Here is a 26,681-nt window from a genome sequence, read left to right as displayed (position 1 = left end):
CACCTTTATTAAGTCTTTCCAAAGCATTTACCTTAGTTTCTACAGAAATAAGAACTTTCTTTTAGCAGTCCTACTTCATCAGTTTATGTAATATTTAATTAAATTACGTGCTTACCTTATTTTCATCAGAAAGTTTCTTCTAATCCTCATATTTTATTAGTTTATACCATCTTTAATTGAATTATGTAATTACAATGGTGAACACCACTGGCAAAAACAAACTTGGGAAAAACACAACTGTCTTTTGGAAAGCACATAACCCAGCCATGTGAGCAGTGTCTTCACACACCAACCCCCTCCTATGTCTGAAGGAGTGAGGAGACAGGACATTAGTTACCTATCCTGAGGGTCAGTTGAGTACATGCCAGGTCTCCTACAGAGCATCTTTTTACATCAATATAGTTCAAAAACAGAATCTTGATTAAACATTTAACCTCACAAATCCATGAGCAACTTACTGTTGATGGGCATGTGGACAGGTGCAAACATTCTGGAGGGCAGTGCCTACCAAAAGCCATAAAGAGATCATAGAATTTGACTAAGTTTTTTTTTTTTTTTGTCTTTTTAGGGCTGCACCTATGGCATATGGAGGTTCCCAGGCTAGGGGTTGAATCAGAGCTGTAGCTGCCGGCCTACACCACAGGATACAGCTGCATCCTTAACCCACTGAGCAAGGCCAGGGATTGAACCCACGTCCTTGTAGACATTAGTCAAGTTTGTTAACTGTTGAGTCACGATAGGAAGTCCCCTTTAGGATTTTTTTTTTTTTTTAATTACAAATGGCTTTAATGGAGTTCCCGTCGTGGCTCAGTGGTTAATGAACCTGTGACTAGTATCCGTGAGGTCACGGGTTTAATCACTGGCCTCACTCAGTGACTTAAGGATCTGGCGTTGCCTTGAGCTGTGGTGTAGGTCACAGTTGTGGCTTGGATCTGGTGTTGCTGTGGCTGTGATGTAGGCTGGCAGCTGCAGGTTCAATTTAATCCCTAGCCTGGGAACCTCTATATGCCACGGGTTGGGTCCTAAAAAGACCAAAAAAAAAAAAAAAAGCCTATGGAAACAATGAAGATATGGGCAACAAGTTAACTACAAAATTGTTTATTGCATCATTTTTTAAAATAGTGAAAATTGGAAAAACCAAAATTGTTCAGAGACTAGGGATTATTTGGGTGAATTCTGATAGTCCAAAGATGTATTCTAATGTAGCCATTAATGTTTTGCTGTACACTGTAAGAGAAGATTCCAAAAGAATTCGTGTATTATCTTGTCCTGGGGACAGGTTTGAGAGTCACACTGGGTAGAGTCAGTTTTAGGTATTGTGTTTTCATTTGGAATATACTATTTTGAGGGGGTGAATCAGCATCTATTGGTAGCATGACATGGTCACAGATAGCGTTACCTTCAAATTTTGGATACTTAAGCCAACTCTGGTGAGTATGGTTGACTGGCACTCTTCAACCACCACTTCATTAAGTGCCTGCCTGGATTACTGGGGCTAGAAGGGGAATGCTACATTTCCTCAAATCTCTCATACTAGGGTTCTGGATGTGAATCAGGTTCTGCCAATTGGAATATGAAAGGTGGAAGTATGGGCCACCATTCTACTGCTTTGGCTGTTCACTGGTGCCAAAACTGTGGAGTCGGTCAGCTGGATTCTTGTCTTTCATACCCCACAGCTACTTTTTTTTTTTTTTTTCCTGCTTTTTAGGGCTGCACCCAGAGCATATGGAGGTTCCCAGGCCAGGGGTCTAATCGGAGCTACAGCTGCCAGCCACAGCCACAGCCATGCCAGATCCGAGCTGTGTCTGTGACCCACACCACACCTCACGGCAACACCAGATCCTTAACCCACTGAGCGAGGCCAGGGATTGAACCCACAACCTCATGGTTCCTAGTCGGATTCGTTTACACTGCACCATAATGGGAACTCCCACCCCACAGCTACTCTTATCAGCAGATCAAGTATCAGAAGCCAATCACTTCCCAACACCTCCACTATCACTTTCTGGTCCAAACCACATCTGTTGCCTAGGTTAATAATACAGTAGCCTACAAGAGTTCCCATCGTGGCTCAGTGGAAAACAAATCTGACTAGTATTTGTTTAATTACTTTAAGCCTCAACCTAGAAGCCTTTTGAAATCTGAGATGCTTGCGACAGCTAACCATCTCCCTAAGAGTAAAGCTAAAGTCCTTACGATGGCCTTGAAGCCCTGAGGACCTGGCTCAGATACTATTCTCCCTTTCACAGTGTCCGTCAGCTGTCAGCTTGTCTCCTTACTGTCCTGACTCTAGCTGTCCCCACCCCTACTAATCCTGCTGGTTCACTTCCTCGAATACTTCTTCAAGGAAGCCTATCCTACTTACTGTGATCTGCCCCACTATCACCCACAGACCCCTCTTACCCTTTAAAAAAAATTCCACACCTGTGGCATATGGAGGTTCCCAGGCTAGGGGTCCAACTGGAGCTGTAGCCGCTGGCCTACACCACAGCCACAGCAATGTGGGATCTGAGCCATGCCGGCGACTTACACCACAGCTCAGGGCAACGCCAGAGCCTTCACACTGAGCAAAGCCAGGGATCGAACCTGCATCCTCATGGATGCTAGTCAGGTTCATTAACTACTGAGCCACAATGGGAACTCCCACTCATCACATTTTATTTTTTTTATTTTTTTGTCGCTATTTCTTGGGCCGCTCCCGCGGCATATGGAGGTTCCCAGGCTAGGGGTCCAGTCGGAGCTGTAGCCACCGGCCTACGCCAGAGCCACAGCAACGCTGGATCTGAGCCGCGTCTGCAACCTACACCACAGCTCACGGCAACGCCGGATCGTTCACCCACTGAGCAAGGGCAGGGACCGAACCCGCAACCTCATGGTTCCTAGTCGGATTCGTTAACCACTGCGCCACGACAGGAACTCCGACTCACTCATCACATTTTAAATACTAAGTGACTTACTTCTACTTATGGATGGTCTCCCTCACTAGAATGCAAGTTCTACCAGAGACCTTTCTGTTCTGTCACTGACGAATCATAAGCTGGAACTGAACCTAGCACACAGTGGGCACTCAGAGTTTCTTTTCTTCAGGTGTTCCAGGGTCCAACTTTAGCTCTGTGGTTCTCCAGCCAGTTGACACTGGGCGTTTTCTGATCTCTGCATTGCAGCTATGCAGTGTGTTCTGGAATTCAGCTCTACCCTGGTCCTTGGGTTTCCTGATGCTAGCAGGGGCTGGAGCTCCCCTGGTGGACTAGTTCTCTGGGGGTTCTGACTCCAGGAGGCTGAACCTATGGCTCTCTTCCAGCTTTCCAGTGAGTCTAACAATACTTATTTTCCTGTATTAAACTTTTCTGCTTAGAATACCTAGAATGGTTTCTATTTCTCTACTGAACTTTGAAAAAAATACACAAGATAAAACTGGGGCCAACGACGATCAAGTCTGCCTTTCTCCTGACTGACTGGGTCTTAAATGTCCATGAGCCGAACGGAAGAAAGTCCAACCTCTACCTCAGCTTTCGTGGAGTTGGACCAGTGTCTGCTCCAATGGAAGGGGACAGAAGAAATGCTTCAGAAGAGCTGAGTCAGAAGTTGGCCACAGATAAGTGCTCCTAGAGTTGGCATTCTACCTCCATTTTTTTCAGATGATGCCCCTGAGACCTAACCCCACTCCAGTCCCAACTCTCTTATGAGAACTTTGGCAGCTGAACCACAGTCCAAGAGCAGCTGTTAACATCACATCTGTCACTAGCCATAGCCATCTTAAGAGGGGACTGCCCCAACTGCGGAAGTATCCTGCCCTAAGATGGGGGTGGGATGAATAGACAGCAGATGTCATTTTTTCACTGTGGCTAGACCCAAGACATAAGTCTCTCTCTCTCTCTTTTTTTTTTTTTCTTTCCCTTTTTAGGGTGGAACCCATGGCATATGCAAGTTCCCAGGCTAGGGGTCCGATTGGAGCTATAGCTGTTGGCCACAGCCACATCTGCAACCTACAACATAGCTAATGGCAACACTGGATCCTTAACCCACTGAGCGAGGCCAGGGATTGAACCCGCATCCTCATGGATACTAGTCGGGTTCGTTTCCACTGTGCCACAACAGGGATTTCCAAGCCTCTTTTCTTTTAAAGAGCTGAGTGTGAGGGATCAGTTCCACTGGAACACGTGGGTAGGTCTGGGAGGATTAAAGGGTGCTTGCTGTCTCTGATACTTTCAGTTAGATCAGAAGTACCTGAAGTACAAGATGGTTATTAACATGGAAGAACTGTATTTACCTTTGAGTGAGATGGAACACATAATAGGACAGCATGTTTATATTATGTGCAACATACGCAATTTTGCAGTCTGAAAGAATATGCACTAAAATATTAAAACTGGTTTATTTAGTAGAATAAAAGGTAATTGAACATTTCAAAAATTCTACCTACTTTAGGATTTTACAATAGACGGTGTATTTTTTAATTGTGGTGGCAGCTATCATGGACTGTCTACCTAACTGCCATTCCTGTTTCCTACCTACTAACAAAACCGTCTCATAGGCAACAAGCTGCCAGTGCCAGGGCACAAACTGTCCACCCCTCTTCTCTCTGCCAGTGCCCGTGCAAGGGTGGGTATGTGGCCCAGCTCTATCAAGAGACATAAGGGCAAGTCTCTTTGGGCCTCTAAAGGATATTCCTCCTGATGAGAACAGCATGAGGAGAAAGTTCCTTTGCTGCTGTCTACTTTGCTTCCAGCTTTGGCTTTGGACACTGTAATTTGAAGAAAGGATGCTGAGCTGTAACAGCCACTTTGCAAGACCAAGGAGGGCAGAACAAATGGATCCAAGAAAATCTTGATGACATTCTGGCTGCTACCCAACTCTGGAACCATCTATTTCCAGACTTCCCATTACATGAGATAATTAAATGCCCTAATTGTTTACGTCACTGTCAGTCTAGTTTTCGGTTACTTGTGCTGAATACATCCTGACAGAACCACTTTTCTGTCTGGCACGAAATAAATGCTTTGTGTCCACTATAATTTAAAAGCAACCCTATTAAAAAGCTACTATTACCTCATTTTTACAGAAAATGAGAAAAATTGAACTCAGGGAGGGCAATTTCCCCCAAAATTACTGGTAGTTAGATTCAAACCCATTTCTGACTCTAAAACCCACACTCTGTGACTTAGCAAAGTAATTAAAAATGAACAAGCCTATATAGTGCACATTCGGCATATTAACAAAATACACACAGATATAGAGAGTTAATAAATTTGCATCCATTTTTCACTCATACATGAATTTAGCTTTGGGCTTTTTCGTCCTTGTTATTTGCACTTATTTGTTGGTAGAAATGTGTGCTCTGGGTGCCTGCCCTGTCCTTCTACCAACACTGTCCAACTTGTGTATGAGGAAGAGAGAGACAGGTCATGGAGATGCTGACGCCGAGTCATGACTTAATCCCCAAGATACCTGAAACGGTGAAGCGACGAACTCTCAAGTGGTAGATGCTTTCCCTCAGGCCTTCGCAGAACAAACAACTAAAGACTAAAACACCAAACATCTCACGAGGCAGGTTTGAGTTAGCCTGGAAAAGAAGAGTGTTTCTGAAGCAGACAAACCAAGAGAAACAAAGAGAGGACTACAATGGAGACTCACTGGCAGTGCATTACTCCTGAAAAGGAGCAGCAGCAAACGACGAAGCCCAGAGAACAAAGAAGCAGTTGCTTCACCAAAGCTCAGCCTTAGACTAAACAGGACTTCCATGGCCCACGACTCCAGGAACCCTTTCTGCTTGTTCTCTGCAAAGATCAGAACATCAGCATCCAACAGAGCTCACTTGAGCTCTTAGCTACAGAAGGGGTGACGTGGGGACTAGTCAGTCCTGCCTCCTGGCTGTGGCTAGGAGCTTGCTGGGCTCAGTGTAGAATGAATGATGAATAAAAAACAGGCTCAAAGAACAAAGAGAAGGAGGGAAGGAAGGCATATCCATCCAAAATCTCTGGGGCCACTTAAGTCAGGAAGAGCCTGTGTGGTTCACACCTGTTCCAAAGGTGGTTTGCTAAGCTCACAGCAAAGGGAGCTGCAACACTGGCTTGAAAATAGACTCAGGCAAAGGGAAACTAAACTAACATTTATTGAGTGACTACTGTGTACGTCTGGCCTTGTGCAAGGAGTTTTCATCGAAAATGCTCCATTTCATCCTCACACCAACCCTGTGAGGTAGGTATCGTCCTCATTTTTCTCAGATGAGGAACATGAGGCTCAGAAAGGTTAGGTAGTTTGACCAATCACACGATTAGTAACAGCAGAGCTGGGACTGCATCTCAGACTCAAGAATTCCCTACTCGCTCTTGGGCGTTGCCTCACAGGAAGAAGGAGGGAGCAAAAGCAGCCATCCTTCCGTTTCCCACCCTGAGAAGCAAAGGAAAAGCACCCTTTCCCACAGACCGTCCCCTCTCCACCTGGGGAGGGGACAGGCAGGTGAAGAGATAAGACATAAATATAAAAATAAATAGCAAGGACAAATCCCCCAGCGGTGAGGAGGTGCAGTTTCTGTGCTGTGGGAAGGTCGTCGCCATTCACGGCTGCTGTGGGAGGGAGCCGCGTGGGCCCTGGGGGGAAAACTGGGACAATGGCTGGAGTGGGTGGGCTAAACAGGCCCCTTCTGGGTCCAACAGATTTGAGAACAAAACGTCTGGAGCAGGCAGCAGCCGTGGGCAGTCACCACCATGCTCCATCTGCTCGTTTTACCGGTGCTTGTGATCCAACAGGGATTCAAAATTGGGAGAACATACAAGTTTGTGCTTCACATGTCCCAGGACTGTCATCTCACCCGTCCTACTGTCTCCAAGGCCCACAGACACCAGCTCCTGCCAATCGACAGAGACAGTGAGAACCAAAACCACAGCCCTATGGTTTGAACACTTCCCTTCCTCCCCACATTCCACACCAATTCCTTAACCCTCCTCAATGTCTTAAAGAGCCTCAGAGAGAGCTGGCGGGCCCTCACCTGCAGGAAAGAGCAGGCGGTTCCCATCGTCACGTCCAGAGTCACCTTGCCCAGGAGGAGCTGCACCTTCCCTGACTTGCGGATGAGCAGCTTGCCAACCTGGCCCTCTGTCAGGTCAGCCAGGGTACAGGTGTTCTCTGCCAGGCGGGCTTCCTATGAAGACAACCAGGGGATGGAAACCAGGTAAGGAGCCGTCTCTTCCATCCTTCAATAATGAACCCTTTCCTACAGGAAGGCAGCAGCAGCAAAGGTTAGAAGGAGCTCCCCAGGGAGTTCCCGTCATAACGCAGCGGAAATGAATCTCACTGGTATCCATGAGGATGCAGGTTCGATCCCTGGCCTCGCTCAGTGGGTTAAGGATCTGCCTTTGCCGTGAGCTGTGGTATAGGTCACAGACATGGCTTGGATCTGGCTGTGGCTAGACTGGCAGCTACAGCTCCGATTCAACCCCTAGCCTGGGAACCTCCATATGCTGCGGATGTGGCCCTAAAAAGACAAAAAAAAAGGGGGGGGGGAGCTCCCCAAAGAGGGCCTTTTCCTGGAGCTGCCTGCCATTGGTCAAAAAACCAAACCCCACCCACAGCAAACACCAGCAAATGAGCAAAATACCAGCAACTGCTGCAGCTGGATGATAGTACACAAGAATTTATGTTCTCTCATTTGTGTATGTTCAAAATATTCCATTGTGAAAAGGAAACACATACAATTGGGGTTGAAGTGCAAAGCCCCAAGGCCCCTGCATGCAGAAAGAACAAATGCATACTGTTCTCCCATTTCAGGACAGGAGGCACACCTTTACTTCCCCTAAGGGTGGCTGTGTCCCCTCTCAGTGCCCCCGCATCTTCACAGGACTCATTCCCGAGCATACCCGGTCTTTCTCCTGCTTTATAACCACCATCTGGCCATCCTCGCCCTGCACCTCCGTCTTGACAGGCTTGATGTCCTGAGTGGGTGGCTGGCCAGGGAGCGAGTCTGGCAGCTGCAGGAACAGCAGCTCTTCCTCCTGTGTGAGGCTCAGCTCCCTGAGCAGCTCTGCCACAGACACGTCCTTCGGTAGGCTCGGGGTCTTCCGGGTGGCTCTGGGAGGAGCCTTCACCTTGGTCTCCTCCTCCTCATCTCGTGGCTCTTCTTTCACTGCCCAAGACAACAGAAATGGAAGTGCTATCAAGTGGCCATCACCCATGATCTCACTGCACCCACCCCTTCGCCTGGGTCTGCTCCACTGTCATTCAGCCAGGAAGCTGGAAGGAAACTCTGTTTACAAAGAAGGATCCAGGAGTTACCTAAAAAGAGGTATGTGAAGCTGGGCCCACCAATTCCTGTTGCCAGGAACCTGCTGAGAGTGAGAATTTAGCGCCCGTGGCCAGGTCCTGTATTTGATGGCTGGACTGCCTTATGAGTTGGTCTGGGAGGCTCATTCCCAGAGAGGGGGTGGGCCAGGCACAGAAAAGGAAAGGAGACATTAACTGACACAGAGTACCTTTCACAGCAGGCCCGTCCACATCCATGTCCTCTTCCTTGTGGCCAGGAAGCCAAGGTTTAACATCTGCTTCTTCATCCTCTTCCTTAAAAAGCCAGCCTGAGTGAGCCAGTGGCAGTTGCACAGGTGTATTTCGAGTGTCATTCCTTAGGCCAGGGTCATCGATGAACTGTCAAAGAAGAGCCAAGGGTCACACGGCCGGGCCTGCAAACACATTTGCCTGGAGTGCAGTCCATGTTCGCCCCTTTTTTCCCCCACCTTAGCCTTTTTTTTTGGGGGGGGGGGTCTTTTTGCCTTTTAGGGCCACACTTGTGGCATATGGAGGTTCCCAGGCTAGCGGTCCAATCAGAACTGTAGCCGAGGCCTACACCACAGCCACAGCAACGCAAGATCTGAGCTGCATTTGCAACCTACATCACAGCTCATGGCAATGTTGGATCCTTAACCCACTGAGCAAGGCCAGGGACCGAATCCATGTCCTCATGATGCTATCCGGGTTCACTAACCACTAAGCCACGACGAGAACTCCCCACCTTAGCCTTTTCCTAATTGAAGATTCCTGCTACTCACGGGGCTTCCAGGACATCAGAGCTCTCTTCTCCCCGACCTGGCTCCCCAGAAGCCCCTTCCCCCTAGCCTGATGGTACCTACATCATCCTTCTCCAGCATACGCAGGATCTGTTTTGTTTCTTCGTCCGTCTCCCTCTTCTCCTTTTTGATGTTGATGATGTGAGAGGGCCCAATGTCTGACATGTCCACGGTCTTATCCCAGTTCCCTGTGGGAAATGACGCAAGAAGTAAAGAAGGGGCCAACAGCAAGGAGGCATGTCCAACATGCCAACAGCAAGGCCAACATGTCCACGGTCTTATCCCAGTTCCCTGTGGGAAATGACGCAAGAAGTAAAGAAGAGGCCAACAGCAAGGAGAGCTAACTGGGAGCAAGCAGGGGAATGCCACTGCCCTTGCCCTCCTCGTGGGCAGCTGGACCTGAAAGCCACTGGTTCCTTCCTCCCAGAGCCCCGGCAGCTTTGTACCCTTCTTCTTCATCATTTCAGCTGGGCCCTGCTCAAAGATGGAGTGGGACTGGATCACTTCTGGGCGCCCCCGACCCCTTCCATGGCCCTCTCGCTGTCGGTCTCTATCCCTTTCACGCTTTTCCTTCTTGACTGCTACTTCTTCCTTGGGCCTGGAAAAGAGAAGGGGTGAAATAAAACCACTCACTTCCCTGCCCTCCGAGGACTGGTCTTACTTTCCCACACCACTCCACTCCAACTGCATGGAGAATTTAATGAGCCAACAAGTACATCATGAGAAGCAGAACCCCCAATCCTAAGTCAAGCATCTTTTCACTTGTTTGATGAGGTGAAGTCCTTTCAGTTTACTGTTGCTTTACCTTTTTGTTTGAGATCACGTATTAGAACTATTAACTCAAAAGTTGAATATAGAGACTGCCCCAAAATGTGGATTTTCTGTATTGAGTGAAAGCAGGAAGGCTGCAAGGCAAAAAAACCTTATGGACTTGATACATCTTTGTCTGGGCTGTCAACTCTGGCTACAAAGATAATCACTCCATTTCCTTGCAAACAAATTAAATCACAATTTTAGGGGTCGACTCCCAGGCATCAGTATTTTTTTTAAAGCTTGCACATCAGAATCCCCTGGGAGCCTACTGACAGACCACTGTAAAAATCAACTACAATAAAAAATTTTTTAAAAATCCCCTGGGAGCCAGGGTTGAAAATAACTACTGAAAAGAACTAAATCTATCAACTTAAATTTCTCTTTTTTTCTTTCTTTTTATAAACTTAAATTTCTGAACCACATACCTACTTCCTTCCCCCAAAGCCCAAATTCTGAGTAAGTAAATAAGGAACAAGTATTCAGAAGGCCTGGCTACTTACTCTTCCTTGATCTTCCGACTGATGATATTTGGGGTGAAGGTTTTCTGAAAGTAAAATACAGGAGTTACTGATTTGGTTAAGTTCTGATCCCAAAGCACAGAGGAAAATAAAAACTTCCAAAGGGCATTTTCTATAGATAAAGACCAGCAAGGTTTTATTCTACACACTCCACACCGTTGTCAAAGTTTTACAGAAATGGGCATATGCTCAATTTTTTTTTTTCTTTTTAGAGCCATACCCTCAGCCTATGGAAATTCCCAGGCTAGGGGTCGAATTGGAGCTGCAGCTGTTGGCCTAAGCCATAGCCGCAGCGACACTGGATCCGAGCCGCATCTGTGTCAAATACACTACCGCTCACAGCAATGCCTAATTTTTTTTTTTTTGTCTTTTTGCCATTTCTGGGCTGCTCTTGCAGCATATGGAGGTTCCCAGCCTAGGGGTCTAATTGGAGCTGTAGCCACCCGCCCACACCAGAGCCTCAGCAACGCAGGATCTGAGCCGTGCCTGCAACCTATACCCCAGCTCACAGCAACGCCGGATCCTTAACCCACTGAGCAAAGGGCAGGGATCGAACCCGCAACCTCATGGTTCCTAGTCGGGTTTGTTAACCACTGCGCCGCCATGATGGGAACTCCAGCAATGCCTGAGTCTTAACCTACTGAGCGGAGCCAGGGATGGAACTGGCATCCTCACGGATACTAGTAGGGTTTATAGCCCATTGAGCCACAAAGGGAACTCCTGTACATGTGCTTGAAAAGGAAGAAAGTCACGTCATAGTGGCAGTGGAATTACATATAGAAGAAAGAGGCACCAAAAAACATTTAAACAGCAGCTTCGGCTTCTGCCCTCTGAAAGGAGAACCTTCGGGACTTCTAACAACAAGGAAATTTCCCTAATCTCACTCCTTGTCTTCAAACTGCTACAGAGACCACGTAGTATCACAGGGAAAGAGCTCTAGCAACAAGGCTCCAGTAGGGAAGACAAATTAATTAGCACTCATAAGCAAATGACTGGGTCAGAAGGCCACTAGAATTTCCCAAAGTAAACTCACGCCTTCAAAAACTGGCTGCTTGGAGTTCTTATTGTGGCTCAGCAGTAATGAACCAGAGTCTGGCAGCTACAGCGCCGATTCAACCCCTAGCCTGGAAACTTCCATATGCCGAGGGTGTGCCCCCCCCCCCCAAAAAAGACAAAAACTGTCTGCTTTATGTTCTGTCATCCTCCCCATCCCCCCTTTAAGGGCTATCCTTTACATCTACAGGCAATTAAACATAATACAAGAGGACAGAGCCTCTAACACCATGCCTAGGACTCATAATACTTTGGATCAGATGTCTGCACACTGGGAACCACAGCAAATTCAGAGCTCTTTAAAACTGCAGGCAAACTCTATGCCTGGGTGGCTTTCGCAGCTTTTTGGGGTTTTTTTGATCTTCTTTTTAGGGCCACACGGCCGCACCCCCAGCATATGGAGGTTCCCAGGCTCGGGGTCAAATGCGAGCTGTAGCCACTGGCCTTCACCACAGCCATACCAGATCTGAACCAATACTGTGACCTACACCACTGCTCACGGGCACCGCGGGATCCTTAACCCACTGAGCAAGGCCAGGGATGGAACCTGCATCTTCATGGATACTAGTCAGATTAGTTTCCGCTGAGCCGGGATGGGTACTCCTTTCAGCACTTTCTTAAGGATGTCCAAAACACACACAAAAAGGAAATGAACACTGCTCAAAGTGCTTTTGATCTAATTAGGATTCTCTGCTCTTCAGCCTTTTCTGAGAGCCATGACAACATTTTGTATCCAGTAAGTAGCTTGACTGGAAGGTAGGGCAGGTACCCCAGATGTTGCAGGCAAGATTCGTGAGGCCTAACGCTATGCCTGCCATACTGAAGGCCCTACAGGTACTTCAGTCAAAGCCTCAGGTGTCTGCAGTTTAGGGCATTTGGATTCATTTAGAATGGTGCCCTCAGGTACCTTCTTGACTCCTCCGAGGGTGAGGTCCCTGGAGCGGATGGAGGGAAGGCGGCCTGGGGTGAGGGAAGGCGCCGGCCTCCTCCCGATAAGCCCCCGGGCACCGGGCAGGAGGGGTCGGGACCCTCCTGGAGTGCTGGGCTCGCCGGCGGCGTTTCCTTCCGACATGTTGCCTGGGGCAGAAAGAGGAAAGGAGTAAAGAAGTCACTGAAGGAGGAGGACTTGCGGACCCTGGCCGGAACCCCACCCACGTGGCCTCCTGCCCCCCAGTCAGCGCGGCCCTCCCGCAGCGTCCCAGTTCCTCCTCCTCCCACGTGGCGAGACTCCCCGGACCACCCCCGCTAGAGCCCTTGGCTCGCTCTCTCCTTTAGTCCCCCCGGCCAGGCACCAGGCAGGGACGCACCTCAACGCACCTGGGCTGCAGCTCCGCACCTCGCGCGTCCAGACTTCACATCCAGTGCGACCCGCAGCCCACCCTAGGCCTCCGCGCCGGGCGGAAGTCTGCGTGGCAGCGCCCGGGCGCCGCCATCTTGCCGTGGGGCGGAAGTGAGGTCGGGGGTGGGGCTGGGCCACACTATTTATCCCGCGGCTCCTCGCTCCCCTCCGCCTTCTCTTCCCGGTTCTTCCCGGAGTCGGGAAAAGCTGGGTTGAGAGGGCGAAAAAGGAAGAGGGGACTGGTTTAGGTTACGCCACGTTGCAGCGCTTGGGGGTCGTGCCCCGCAGCGTGAAGTGGAGCCGTTCAGCTCTGGGTCTGGGGGGTCGGGCGGCGAACATGATGCAATGTGGGGATTCGCCTCTGTGGAGCATCCGGGTCGAGGCTCACGATGGGGCGTGGGACGCGGTGTAGAAAGCAAGACCCCCGACTCAGAATCGGGGAGTTCTGGGCCAGGCCTCGCTCTTGTTCAGGGATCCCTTACCGGGCACAGCGCTGGAGCAACTAATGCCTAACGGCACCTGCCCTGGCTTCGTGACTTTGGGCTGTTGTGTGCATTCTTGGTCCAATCCTGGAACCAGAAAAACGAAGTTTGCTCTGCTGGGAGGGGCAAATTTAAATAACTTTTCTCATGACTCCAACATTTGTAATTTAACCTAGAAAAAAAGATTCTCTACTGTCATTCCTCCCACCCGCAAACCATGTGAAAACCGTGTAACAATATTACAGAAAGCTTGAGAGAAGGAAGACTTTTGTTAGAATCACGCATGGAGTAACTACTAAAACTTTTCTGCTATATTCCAATCCCCTTCAGAGATTTCTTATTGTACCACAATTTTGAATCCTGCATCAAACGACTGCGCGTAATTCTCATGAATTATCATGATTTGTCTGTTTCCGGTTTGATCACTTAAATTGTATCTTTTCTAGTGTTGTAAATAACAACGTAGTGAACACCTGGTGCATTTAAAATTTTTTATTCTTTTGGATTCTATTCCTAGGGTGAATTTCCAAATTTGTGATAACTAGCCACAAGATGATGTACTTTTTTTTTTTTTTTCTTTTTAGGGCCTCAGTGGTGGTATATGGAGGTTCCCAGGCTAGGGGTCTAATTGGAGCTGTTGCCGCCAGACCAGAGCCCCAGCAACACCAGATCTGAGCCACATCTGCGACCTACACCACAGCTCATGGCAAGAGGGATCCTTGACCCACTGAGCGAGGCCAGGGATCGAACCCGCGTCCTCATGAATGCTAGTCGGGTTCATGAACCGCTGAGTCGCTACAGGAACTCCAAGATGCACTTTTTTTTAAGTAAAAATTTTTATTTTGAGATAATAGATACATATGCAGTTGTAAGAAATAACGCGAAGAGCCAAATTCTCTACTCAGTTTCTCCAATAGTAGGATATTGTAAGCCAGAATATCAACATTGTCAATCAAAACACCTTCTATCACCATAAGGATCTCTCTAGGGCCCTTTTATTTATTTTTTAAAAAATTTTAATTTATTTTTGTTTTTTTCTTTTCAGGGCTGCACCTGCAAAATATGGAAGTTCCCAGGCTAGGGGCTGAATCAGGGCTACAGCTGCCAGCCTATGCCACAGCCACAGCCACTTGGGATCTGAGCCACATCTGCGACCAACACCACAGCTCACAGCAATGCTGGATCATTGATGCACTGAGAGGGGGCTAGGGATTGAACCTGCATCCTCATGGATTGTGCTGTGCCACTGCAGGAACTCCCTCTAGGGCCCTCTTAAAGCAACACTTCCTCCCCTCCCATCCATCCCTGGCAACTGCTAATCTGTTCTCTGTCTTTATACTTTTGTTGTTTCCAGAGTGGAAATCATTCACAAATGGAATCATACAATATGTGACTTCTTGGGATTGCTTTGATTACTCAGTATAATTTCCTGGAGATTATCCAAATTGTTGCATATATCATGCATGTATCACGAGTTTGTTTCTTTTTTTTGTCTTTTTTTTTTTTTTTTTTTTTTTTTTGCCGTTTCTTGGGCAGCTCCCGAGGCATATGGAGGTTCCCAGGCTAGGGGTCCAATCAGAGCTGTAGCTGCCGGCCTACGCCAGAGCCACAGCAACTCGGGATCCGAGCCGTGTCTGCAACCTACACCACAGCTCACGGCAACGCCGGATTCTTTAACCCACTGAGCAAGGCCAGGGATCGAACCCGTAACCTCATGGTTCCTAGTCGGATTCGTTAACCACTGAGCCACGACGGGAACTCCACCAGTTTATTTCTTTTTATTGCTGAGTATCCATAGTTTAACTATCATTTGAAGACATCTGAGTTGTTTCCAGTTTGAGGCTATCACGGATAAAACTACTATGAACATAACTGTACAAGTTTTGTGTGAAAGTAAGTTTTTCTTTCTCTGGGATAAATGCCCATAAGTACAATTGTTGTGTCGGATGATAGTCATATGCCTAATTTTATCAGAAACTGTCAAACTGTTTCCACAGTGGCTGTACCGTTTTATTTATTTATTTATTTATTATTTATTTTGCTTTTTAGGGTTGCACCCATGGCATATGGAGGTTCCCTGGGCTAGGGGTCCAATCGGAGCTACGGCTGCCATACTACGCCACAGCCACTGCAATGCCAGATCTGAGCTGTGTCTGCGACCTACATCACAGCTCATGGCAACACCGGATCCTCAGCCCACTGAACGAGGTCAGGGGATTGAACCTGCAACCTCATGGTTGCTAGTTGGATGCGTTTCCACTGCACCATGACGGGAACTCCTACCATTTTATTTTTTTAATTTTTTATTTTATTTTTTGTCTTTTCTAGGGCCACAGAGGTTCCCAAACTAGGGGTCCACTTGGAGCTGTAGCCGCCGGTCTACGCCAGAGCCACAGCAACACAGGATCTGAGCCGCGTCTGCAACCTACACCACAGCTCACGGCAACGCCGGATCCTTAACCCACTGAGTGAGGGCAGGGACGGAACCCACAACCTCGTGGTTCCTAGTCGGATTCGTTAACCACTGCGCCATGACGGGAACTCTTGTACCATTTTAAATATGCACATTATTTTATGGTTGTTCATCCATGTTGCTGAATTGCTTTCAAAAAGGGTTGTGCTGATATGCCTCACCACTAAGAAAATGTATACATGAATACATATAATATGGAAGAATGTATATATGTTTTGCTACATCTTTTTGATTATTGGCTCAACATTTAAAATTTTTTGTCAATTTAATAACACATTACTATTTTTTTGCTGTAATGGTTGCTAACCAGACTTTTTTCAACTTTTCTCCGTATTGGTTTTATAACTAAACCTAACAAAAGGAACACTCTTCCTGTCCCTTTCAGAGCTACACACAATGGCTCTTAACCATTACCTGGAGCACTAGGTAAAACTGCTTTGATTTCATTCTCTGGGTTTTCTACTTTCTAGCAGCTCCTACGTTTAACTTTTGTTTTGCTTTTTACAAAGATACTTATTCAGTGTAGAAAATTTGGAAATTTTAAAAAAACATGCTCTGTCTCTATCTTTCTTGTACACGCATGCGCACATACACAGAAATACCACTCAGCCATAAAAAAGAATGAAAATTTGCCATTTGCAGCAATGTGGATGGATTAGGAGAGCATTTGCTAGGTGAAATAAGTCAGAGAAAGCTAAGTACTGTATGATATCACTTATATATGGAATTTTATTTATTTATTTATTTATTTGTCTTTTTTTTTTTTAGTTATTTCTTGGGCTGCTCCCGCGGCATATGGAGGTTCCCAGGCCAGGGGTCAAATCGGAGCTGTAGCCACCGGCCTACACCAGAGCCACAGCAACTTGGGATCCGAGCGGTGTCTGCAACCTACACCACAGCTCATGGCAACGCCGGATCGTTAACCCACTGAGCAAGGCCAGGGACCGAACCTGCAACCTCATGGTTCCTAGTCGGATTCGTTAACCACTGCGCCACGACGGGAACTCCTATATATGGAATTTTGAAAGTACAATAAATTAGTGAATATAACAAAAAAGCAGCAGACACAGATGTAGAAAACAAACTAGTGGTTCCAGTAGGAAGAGGGAAGCAGGGAGCGGCAATATAGGACTAGGGGATTAAGAGGTACAGGCTATTAGGTATGAAATAAATTACAAGTATATATTCTACATGTGGAGTGTAGCCTATATTTTATAATAACTATATATGGAATGTAACAACTCAATATCAAAAAAACCCTAAAACCCAATTTAAAAATGGGCAGAACTGAATAGACATTTTTCCAAAGAATCGCAGATGGCCAACAAGCACATGAACAGATGCTCAACATCACTAATTATAAAAGAAAAGCAAATCAAAACCACAATGAGATATCACCTCACACCTGTCAGAATGGCTGTTATCAAAGTCTGCAGATAACAAATATTGTCAAGGAACTGGGGGAAAAAGAACCCTTGTACACTGTTGGTGGCAATGTAAATTGGTGCCACAATTGTACAAACAGTATGGAGGTTTCTTTACAAACTAAAGATAGAATTACCATATGAAGTATACATCTGAAAAACAACAAAAACACAAAATGAAACATGTACCCCAATGCTTATAGTAGCTTTACTTACAATTGCTGAGACATTGAAACAACCTAAGTGTCCAGCAACAAATGCATGGATTAAGAAAATGTGGAACACTACTCAGCCATGTAAAAGAACAAAATGTTGCCATTTGCAGCAACATGGATAGACTTGGAGGGCTTATGCTAAGTGAAATAAGTCAGAAAGAGAAAGTCAAATATTGTATGATATCACTTACAGTGGAAACTAAAAACTAGAACAAACTAGTGAATATAACAAGAAGACTCAGATAAAGAGAACAAAGTAGTGGTTACCAATGGAGTGGGGTGTGGGAGAGGAGGGAAAATACAGGGATGGGGAGTGGGAGGTACAAACCACTAGGTATAAGATAGGCTCAAGGATGTATTGTACAGCACAGGGACTATAGCCAATATTTTGAAATAACTATAAATGGAAAGTAACCTTTAAAAATTGTATAAAAATTTAAAATTGAGACTTCTTTTTTGTCTTTTTTTTTTTTCTTGGGCCGCTCCCACAGCACATGGAGGTTCCCAGGCTAGGGGCTGAGTCAGAGCTGTAGCCACCAGAGCCACAGCACCGCAGGATCCGAGCCTACACCACAGTTCACAGCAATGCCAGATCGTTAACCCACTGAGCAAGGCCAGGGATTGAACTGGCAACCTCATGGTTCCTAGTCAGATTCGTTAACCACTACGCCATGACAGGAACTCCTAAAATTGAGACTTTTATATGGCTTTTTTCTCAATATAAAAATTGTTCTGAGTTATTACATACTCTTCTAATTTATGATTTTTGATGGCTAAATAGTACTCCACATCATTGTCTTCCACCAAACTTTATTTAGCCAGTTTCCTTACTCAGTTCTTATTGGATTTCCACAGCGTTTGTTATGCCAAAAGGACAAGAAGAGAGAATACTTAAATTGAGCCCTCTATCTTTAACATTTGGGGGCTTACTTCTGAACAACAATTATTATAACTGCTGTTAAGAATATTCTCCAATTTTCCCTCTTATTAGGCTGATGTACTTTCAGCACTATTCTATTTTCTTCCCTTTTTTTTTTTTTGGCCACACCCACAGCATGTGGAAGTTCCTGGGCTAGGGATCAAACCCATGCCACAACAGTAACCAGAGCCACTGCAGTGAAAAGAGTAGATCCTGAACCCAGTGAGCCACTAGGGAACTCCTCTGCTTTCTTTATTTGCTCCAACTCCTCCCTCTTCATTTTCTCTGGAGGAGGGTTCATTCTCTTATCTGGTCTCAAAAGAAAGTTGTAAATCATTACTAGCTGAATCACGGATAATCACATCTCTGATTCTAGCAGAATTTAATTTGTTATTTAAACCATTTTATTTTGTTTTATTTTTTCATAGTAAAGACAATAATCTAATTTTTGTCGATTACTTTAATGACACTAACAGTCAGACTCTTTAAGAGTATAGCTTTTGGAGGTCTAAATGCAGATTTCAGAAGCTATAAGCAGATTCTGCTAAAGTCTATTCCTGTGAATTCTTTTTTTTTTTTTTTTCTGCTTTTTGCTTTTTAGGGCTGCACCTGTGGCATTTGGAGTTTCCCAGGCTAGGGGTCAAATTGGGGCTGTAACTGCTGGCCTATACCACAGCCACAGCAATACCAGATCTGAGCTGCATCTGTGACCTATACCACAGTTCATGGCAACGCTGGATCCATAACCCACTGAGGAGGCCAGGGATTGAACCCACAACCTCATGGTTACCAGTCAGATTTGCTTCGGATGAGCCACGACGGGAACTCCAGTTCCTGCGAATTCTTGATGGGCACTGGAAATGCTAAGTGAATAAAGAACGGTTTTGAATACATATCAGTAGAATAAAAGGAATATGTGGTCTGAATATGTTTACATATCAGTAGAATAATAGGAATGTGGTCTGAATATCTTATCCAAGTTCAAGCTATTACATGTGCTCTATGAACAATTTATCCTAATTTGTTTGCATCATTTTGCAGCAATTTCTTTGCTGGTTCCTCCCCATCTCCTTTTGTGAAAGCATCGGAGAGCTATAGGATTCAGTCCCCCAAACTCTTCCATTTTTTCTCTATTTGCTCTCTTCACAATGGCCCAGTTTCTGGGCTTCGAACTATGTGCTATACACGGATGACTCCTCATTGCTTATCTCAGTCTGGACCTCTCTCGGGTCCAGATGTGTATCTCTGCCTATCCCACCTCCACTTGGATGTCTGCTAGGCATCTCAGCCTGTATCCACATTCGAAGTCTTGATCTTCCTGCTCCAACTACTCCAGACTTTTCCTCATCTCTGTACCTGGCAACTCCATCCCTTCTGGTAGTTCAAGCCAAAAACCTAGCAGGTATTCTTGACTCCTCTCTTTTTCTCATGTGATACATTTAGCACGTCTACTCTTCCAGATATATCGTACTACTTCTCACCACCTTCACTGACCTCCTACCTTGGTCCAGGCCACCTCTAGGGAGGAGGCTGTGATTATTATAATAGCCTCCTAACTGGCCTCCCTCAGCCAAGTCTCAACATAGCATAAACATTTTCACATCAGATCAGTCTCTGCTCTAAACTACCCAGTAGCTTCCCATTTTAGAGTACAAACCAGAGGGGTTGTTTTTTTTTTATTATTTTTTGGCTGCACCCATAGCATGTGAATGTTCCTGGGCCAACCCAAGCCACAGCAGTGACAATGCTGGATCCTTAAACTGCTGAGCCACCAGAGGAGCTCCAAAACAGAGGGTTTTTTTTTGGGGGGGGGGCGCATACCTGCATCATATGGAAGTTCCCAGGCTAGGGGTGTCTTGGCAATGCAGGATTGTTAACCCCCTGAGAGAGGCCAGGGATCAAACCTGCATCCTTATGGATACTAGTTAGGTCCTTAAGCTTCTGACCTGCAATGGGAACTCCCAAAACAGAGCTTCTATTTTTATTTTTATTTTTGCTTTTTAGGGCCACACCTGCAGCATATGGAGGTTCCCGGGCTAGGAGTAGAATCAGAGCTGCAGCTGCTGGCCTGTGCCATAGCTACAGCAACGTGGGTTCTCAGCCACATCTGCGACCTATACCACAGCTCACAGAAACACCGAATCCTTGACCTGCTGAGGGAGGCCAGGGATCGAACCTATACCCTCATGGACACGAGTCATGTTCATTTCCACTGTGCCACAATGGGAGCTCCCAAAACAGAGGTTTTAGACCAGCCTCCACAGCGCTGCATAATCTGTCCCTCCACCCACTATCACTCTGTCCTCAACTCCTACCACATTCCCTTGCTCCCTGTTTCAGCTGCACTGGTCCTCTTGCTGTATCTGGTCTGCTCCCTCTTCAGGGCCTCCGAGCCTGCTAAAGGGAATGTTTTTCCCTCACATAATTCTGCACGGCTGCCTCCCTCCCTTCACGGTTTTTAAGCCTAAAGTCGCCTTTTTTTTTTGCCTTTTTCTAGGGCCACTTCCCTTGGCATATGGAGATTCCCAGGCTAGGGGTCTAGCTGGAGCTGTAGCTGCTGGCCTACACCACAGCCACAGCAAAGTGGGATCCAAGCCACCTCTACAACCTACACCACAGCTCATGGCAACGCCAGATCCTTAACCCCCTGAGCAAGGCCAGGGATTGAACCGGAAACCTCATGGTTCCTAGTTGGATTCATTAACCACTGCGCCACGACGGGAACTCCTGAAGTCGCCTTTTTTGGGGAAGACTTTCTCTGATGGCTGTGTTTAAGATGACAACCTCCCATTCCTCCAGGACATCCCTATATACGGCTACTGACATTTTTCTCTACAGCACTTATCACCAGCGAATATAGAGTTTATCCAGATGTCTTCCTCTTACCAGAACATAACTCCCTAAAAGCAGGGACTGTCTTCCCTTCTCCCACTTCGGTATTCTCATTGCCTGAAACAATGTCTGATACACAGTCATTACCCAATAAATTTTTGTTGACTGAATGGATGGATTCCAGTTTATGTTGAGACCAAGTTGCCCATCTGGATGTATCTTAGAAAAATAAAGATGGATTGTTTCCAGGAGAATTGGTATCAGTAATTTAACTTTGGTACCATCAACATAAAAGCTATCTTTGCATTGAATTTTCCTATGTCTTCTCTCTAGGTTCTTCTGTATACAACTCTCTAAATAGAGTAAGGGTGGCAAACACTGAGTGTGTGGAGGGAAGCCTTTCCAGCTTGGCAGGAGTTTGCGTATTCAGTATGTCTAAGTATTGTCCCCAGTACCTCGTCATGTGGTGCCCAGTGATAATTCCATAGTTCCTACCTTTATGCTCATTCACTTCAGGTATAGCTTAGCGACTAGTCCAGCATCATGGTTCTATCTGATTAGTCCTTCCCTTTCTCTCTCTCTTTTTTTTAGTCTTTTCTGGCTGCTCCCATGGCATATGGAGGTTCCTAGGCTAGGGGTCGAATCGGAGCTGTAGCCGCCAGCCTACACTACAGCCACAGCAACACCAGGTCCAAGCCATATCTGTGACCTACACCACAGCTCACGGAAACGCTGGATCCTTAACCCACTGAGCAAGGCCAAGGATCGAACCCGAAGCCTCATGGTTCCTAGTCAGATTCGTTTCCGCTGTGCCATGACAGGAACTCCTCTTCGTTGTTCTTTTTTTTTTTTTTTGTCTTTTTGCCATTTCTTGGGCTGCTCCCGTGGCATATGGAGATTCCCAGGCTAGGGATCAAATCGGAGCTGTAGCCGCCGGCCTACGCCACAGCCACAGCAACGCGGGATCCCAGCCGCGTCTGCAACCTACACCACAGCTCACAGCAACGCGGGATCCATAACCTACTGAGCAAGGGCAGGGGCCAAACCTGCAACCTCATTGTTCCTAGTCGGATTCGTTAACCACTGCGCCACGACAGGAACTCCTTCTTTGTTGTTCTTAATCATCTTCCCTTGAAGTTTCTTCTGTCCCTCCAACATTTTATTAATATCTCTCTAATATATTTTCAGAGTTATCAAACATAATTTGGTATTTTTCCATGACTTAAAATTTTTACATACTTGAGTTTTAAAAAACTTAAAAACTGGAGTTTCCATTGTGGCTCAGAGATAATGAACCCAACTAGTATCCATGAGAATGATTCCTGGCCATGCTCAGTGGGTTAAGGATTGGGTGTTGCCATGAGCTGTAGTGTAGGCCATAGACACGGTTCAAATCCCCCATTGCTGTGGCTTTGGCATAGGCCAGCCGCCATAGCTCAGATTCGACCCCTAGCCTAGGAACGTCCATATGCCAGGTTTGGCCCTAAAAAGTGGAAAAAAAACCCAAAAAACCCAAACAAACAAAAAACCCTTAAAAACTTATCATATTCTTTAGTTGAGTGAAGACTTAGAAATGTGTCCAGTTTTTAGAATTAATGTTCTTTAGTAAGTTTGAAATAGGTGATGGGCGAGGGTTGTAGCAGGTCTAAACATAATTTCAAATTCATAAAGTATAAATAAGCACTGGGAAATCCACATACTTCTCATAAATAGTCATTGCCCACTCCTGTCATTGTCAACACTTGTAAGTGAACAAGGTGGCTTTTATGTGCTGTCTGGACATGTCTGCATTCATTGGCCCATGAGAGCTCCACGCTTTGTTCAACCATGGGGAAACATACATAAACATTTTGAGTCTAAAAAGTGCACAAAGGAGTTCCTTGGTAGCCTAGTGGTTAAGGATCTGGCTTTGTCACTGCAGCTTGGGTTGCAGCTGTGGTGCAGGTTCAATCCCTGGCCTGGGAACTTTTGCATGCCATGAGAGTGGCCAACAAAAAATGAAAACTAAAATTTAAAAAAATATTTAAAAACTGTAAATTTTTTTCATCGTCAGCCTCATCCTCTGTTAGCTTAGACACTATATTTTCTCTGTGCGCTTCTACCACGAAGAACCCAGCCGTGGTACTCGGACCTGAATTTGATTCTAGCTTGACTTCTTATGGACCAAGTCTTATTCCCATCATCTGCCTATTGTCTTCTTCTTCCTCTTTTGTTGTTGTTGTCCTTTTAGGGCCGCACCTGCGGCATATGGAAGTTCCCAGGCTGGAGGGTGAATTGGAGCTGTAGCCACCGACTTATACCAAGCCACAGCAATGCTCGATCTGAGACGTGTCTGTGATCTACACCACAGCTCATGGCAATGCCGGATCCTTAACCCACTCAGCAAGGCCAGGGATTGAACCTGTGTCCTCATGGATGCTAGTCGGATTCGTTTCCACTGAGCCATGATGGGAACGCCCATATTTTTTTAATTAAAAAAATTTTATTTAGTTTTGATCTTTTGTCTTTACTAGGGCCACACCTGTGGCATGTGGAGGTTCCCAGGCTCGGGGTCTAATTAAAGCTACAGCTATCGGCCTACGCCACAGCCACAGCAACACCAAATCCAAGCCGTGTCTGTGACCACCACAGCTCATGGCAACACTGCATCCTTGACCCACTGAGATAGGCCAGGGATTGAACCTGCATCCTTGTGGATCCTAGCTGTGTTCATTAACCACTGAGCCGTGATGGGAACTCCTATATGTGTGTGTGTGTGTGTGTGTGTGTGTGTGTATGTGTATTCTGGCCTGGAAACTTCCACATACTGTGGGTGTGAACAAAAAATAAAACCTTATTGTAGAAAGACTGCATAATTAACAGAAAAGTTATTTGGTCAGTGAAAGGAGCAGGTTGTAAAACAGTATTTATACTTTCTATTTTTGCCAATAATGTATATAACTTATACACGTATTTCTTTTTATTTCTTTTGTCTTTTTAGGGCAGTATTCATGGCATATGGAAATTCCCAGGCTAGGGGTTGAATCGGAGCTGTAGCCTCAGGCCTATGCCACAGCCACAGCAACACGGGATCTCAGCTGCATCTGCTACCTACACCACAGCTCACGGCAACGCTGGGTCCCTGACTCACTGAGCAAGGCCAGGGTTCGAACCTGCATTCTCATGGATACAAGTTGGATTCATTACTGCTGAGCCACAATGGTAACTCCTACTCATTTTTGAATGGTGAGGAAACAAATGATTTAAATTTTCTCTCAGGAGTTCCCTGGTGGTTCAGCAGGTTAAGGATCTGGCGTTGTGACAGCTGAGGCTTGGGTTAATGCTGTGGCTTGGGAACTTCTGCATGCCATGGACATGGCCAAAAAAAAAATTTCTCTCTTAATTTTATTTTTTTTTAGGGCTGCACCCATAGCATATGGAGTTCCCAGGCTAGGGGTTGAATTGGAGCTACAGCTGCTGGCCTATGCTACAGCCACAGCAACACTAGGTCTAAGCTACATTTGCGATCTACACCACAGCTCATGGCAATGCCGGGTCCTTAACCAACTGAGTGAGGGCAGGGATTGAACCTATATCTTCATGGGTACAAGTCAGATTCATTTCCACTGGGCCATAATGGGAACTCCTCTCTTAAATTTGAGAATTAAATTTTCTCCTCTTTCTACATAAAAAGTTATTAAAAATAAAAATGCAGCAGAAGTGCATCTTGGCGGTTGTTTGGTTTCATCCGGAGTTAGTTATATTTGGCACGTTATGCTTTCTTCTTACCATGTGTTTTCTCATGTGATCTGCAGAGAAGTCCTCTGAGGCAAGAAGAGGCAGGAGCTCTGAGAGGGTTTATGCCTTCACCTGATGCTAGCACCCAGCTAGCTCCACAAAAGCTCATTCAGATGGCTATTGTTCTCAACTTGGGACCCATGATCTCACGCGGTGTCCACGTGCCATCCTGTGTCGTGGGAGGCAGGATGTGCTGAGACTAGTCTTCCTTTACAGAGGGAGAAACCAAGTTGCTGTTCTCAGGTTGGTTACAGGGCCAGGTGTTAGTCGGATGTGGACCATAACCATGAGATGACATGTTGCGTCTCTCTGGAGTTTCAACATCTCGGTGTTGGCGTGTGAAGGGCAGGAACTATTTATATTTAGCCAAGGGAGTGCTCTATCCTGCCTTAGTGTAACTAATACCCCGCACTGTTCAGGATCTGACCAAACTTGCCCAGGTTCTCCACACCCATTTAGGGTAGGATTGGCTTCTGCGTGTCTGCATTCTGTGAACTGTTCACTTTCTGTCCACTGTCACCTCCTCTAACCTTTGCTGCCAAAGTCTGCAGCCCCTGAATTCCTCTCATAGAGTGTCCCCCACCCAGGGTCTGCCTGCTGTCCCTGCACCAAGCCCTCCCGTCTCCCACCACACTGCTGCTTCCACCGTCTCCTCATGGCTGTGCTCCACCTGCTCCTTGGAGCTGGTCCTGTCTCCTCCTTCTCTGAATACTCATCTGTACCATCCATCTAGTTGTAGACACCTTGTTCTCTAATTAGAGCTCTGAAATCTGTCATTCCTCCCTAGCAGACTGCGGTGTGGGCTCCTTGCAGGCAAGGACTGTCAATAATGATGGCGATGATGGAGTTCCCGTTGAGGCTCAGTGGAAAGGAACCTGACTCCTACCTATGAGGATGAAGGTCCGATCTCTGGCCCCGCTCAGTGGGTTAAGGATCCGGCATTGCCAGACACTGTGGTGTAGGTCGAAGATGCAGCTTGGATCCCGCGGTGCTGTTGCTGTGCCTGTGGCATAGGCCAGCAGCTGCAGGTCCAATTCGACCACTAGCCTGGGAAATTCCATATGCCACACCTTCGGCCATTAAAAAAAAAAAAAATTATGGTGATGGTGATGATAACATCACTGACGAGTGACAGGGCACATCTTGTGTACCAGCCAGAGCTTCATAATTTATGTAATTTCTCATTTCGTGGTGACAACAAGCCTGTGTTATTATCCCATTTGACAGATGAAGAAACTGAAGCTCTGAGAGGTTGAATAACTTGTCCAAGGTCACTCAGCTAGAAAGTGAGTGTAAACATGTTGACCATATCTGTCTGAGTGCAAAGCCTGTGCTTTTCCACCTTCTACCCTTTATCACCACTGTTGTTTGTTTGATTCAGATTTCCCTGAGTGTCATTCATGGTGGCATCCTCAGGGTCCTTATTTCTTGGTGTAGAAAAGCTTCCTGTCAAGAAGTCAGGAGTTCCCGTTGCGGTGCAGCAGAAATGAATCCGACTAGGAACCATGAGGTTTGGGGTTCAATCCCTGGCCTCCCTCGGTGGGTTAAGGATCTGGCATTGCTGTGAGCTGTGGTGTAGGTCACAGATGCGGCTCGGATCCCATGTTGCTGTGGCTCTGGTGTAGGCCGGCAGCTCTAGCTTTGATTCGATCCCTAGCCTGGGAACCTCCATATGCTGCATGTGTGGCCCTAAAAAGACAAAAAGACAAAAAAAAAAAGAAGAAGAGGAAGAAGAAGAAGAAGGAAGATAGCAATCTCTCTGGCTGAGGTGTTCAGGGCT

At 46.4% G+C, this 26,681-nt stretch overlaps 1 protein-coding gene across 1 annotated transcript; it reads right to left on the bottom strand.

Annotated features, from left to right (window-relative positions):
* Positions 1 to 6,094: 6,094 nt before the first annotated feature.
* Positions 6,095 to 12,891, bottom strand: POLR3D (RNA polymerase III subunit D). The gene is made up of 9 exons (XM_047761161.1): positions 12,748 to 12,891; positions 12,348 to 12,517; positions 10,370 to 10,413; positions 9,503 to 9,654; positions 9,120 to 9,244; positions 8,469 to 8,637; positions 7,857 to 8,122; positions 6,989 to 7,141; positions 6,095 to 6,848 (listed from the first exon to the last, which is right to left on the bottom strand). The coding sequence occupies exons 2-9, from the start codon at positions 12,510 to 12,512 to the stop codon at positions 6,726 to 6,728; spliced, it is 1,197 nt and encodes a 398-aa protein (XP_047617117.1). The 5' UTR covers positions 12,513 to 12,517; positions 12,748 to 12,891; the 3' UTR covers positions 6,095 to 6,725.
* Between the last annotated feature and the right edge of the window lie 13,790 nt (positions 12,892 to 26,681).

This window comes from Phacochoerus africanus, chromosome 15, assembly GCF_016906955.1.
Source record: "Phacochoerus africanus isolate WHEZ1 chromosome 15, ROS_Pafr_v1, whole genome shotgun sequence".
NCBI classification, from domain to species: domain Eukaryota; kingdom Metazoa; phylum Chordata; class Mammalia; order Artiodactyla; family Suidae; genus Phacochoerus; species Phacochoerus africanus.
The sequence above is the reverse complement of the archived record's forward strand: the minus strand, read 5'-3'. Positions and strand labels throughout refer to the sequence as shown.

Excerpts from the sequence above, each read along its gene's own strand:
- POLR3D (XM_047761161.1), bottom strand. The coding sequence starts at position 12,512 with ATGTCGGAAGGAAACGCCGCCGGCGAGCCCAGCACTCCAGGAGGGTCC. Across the intron at positions 9,245-9,502 it reads TGAAATGATGAAGAAGAAGG|GGAACTGGGATAAGACCGTG; the intron begins GTACAAAGCTGC and ends CATTTCCCACAG. Across the intron at positions 8,123-8,468 it reads GGACGGGCCTGCTGTGAAAG|TGAAAGAAGAGCCACGAGAT; the intron begins GTACTCTGTGTC and ends TGTCTTGGGCAG.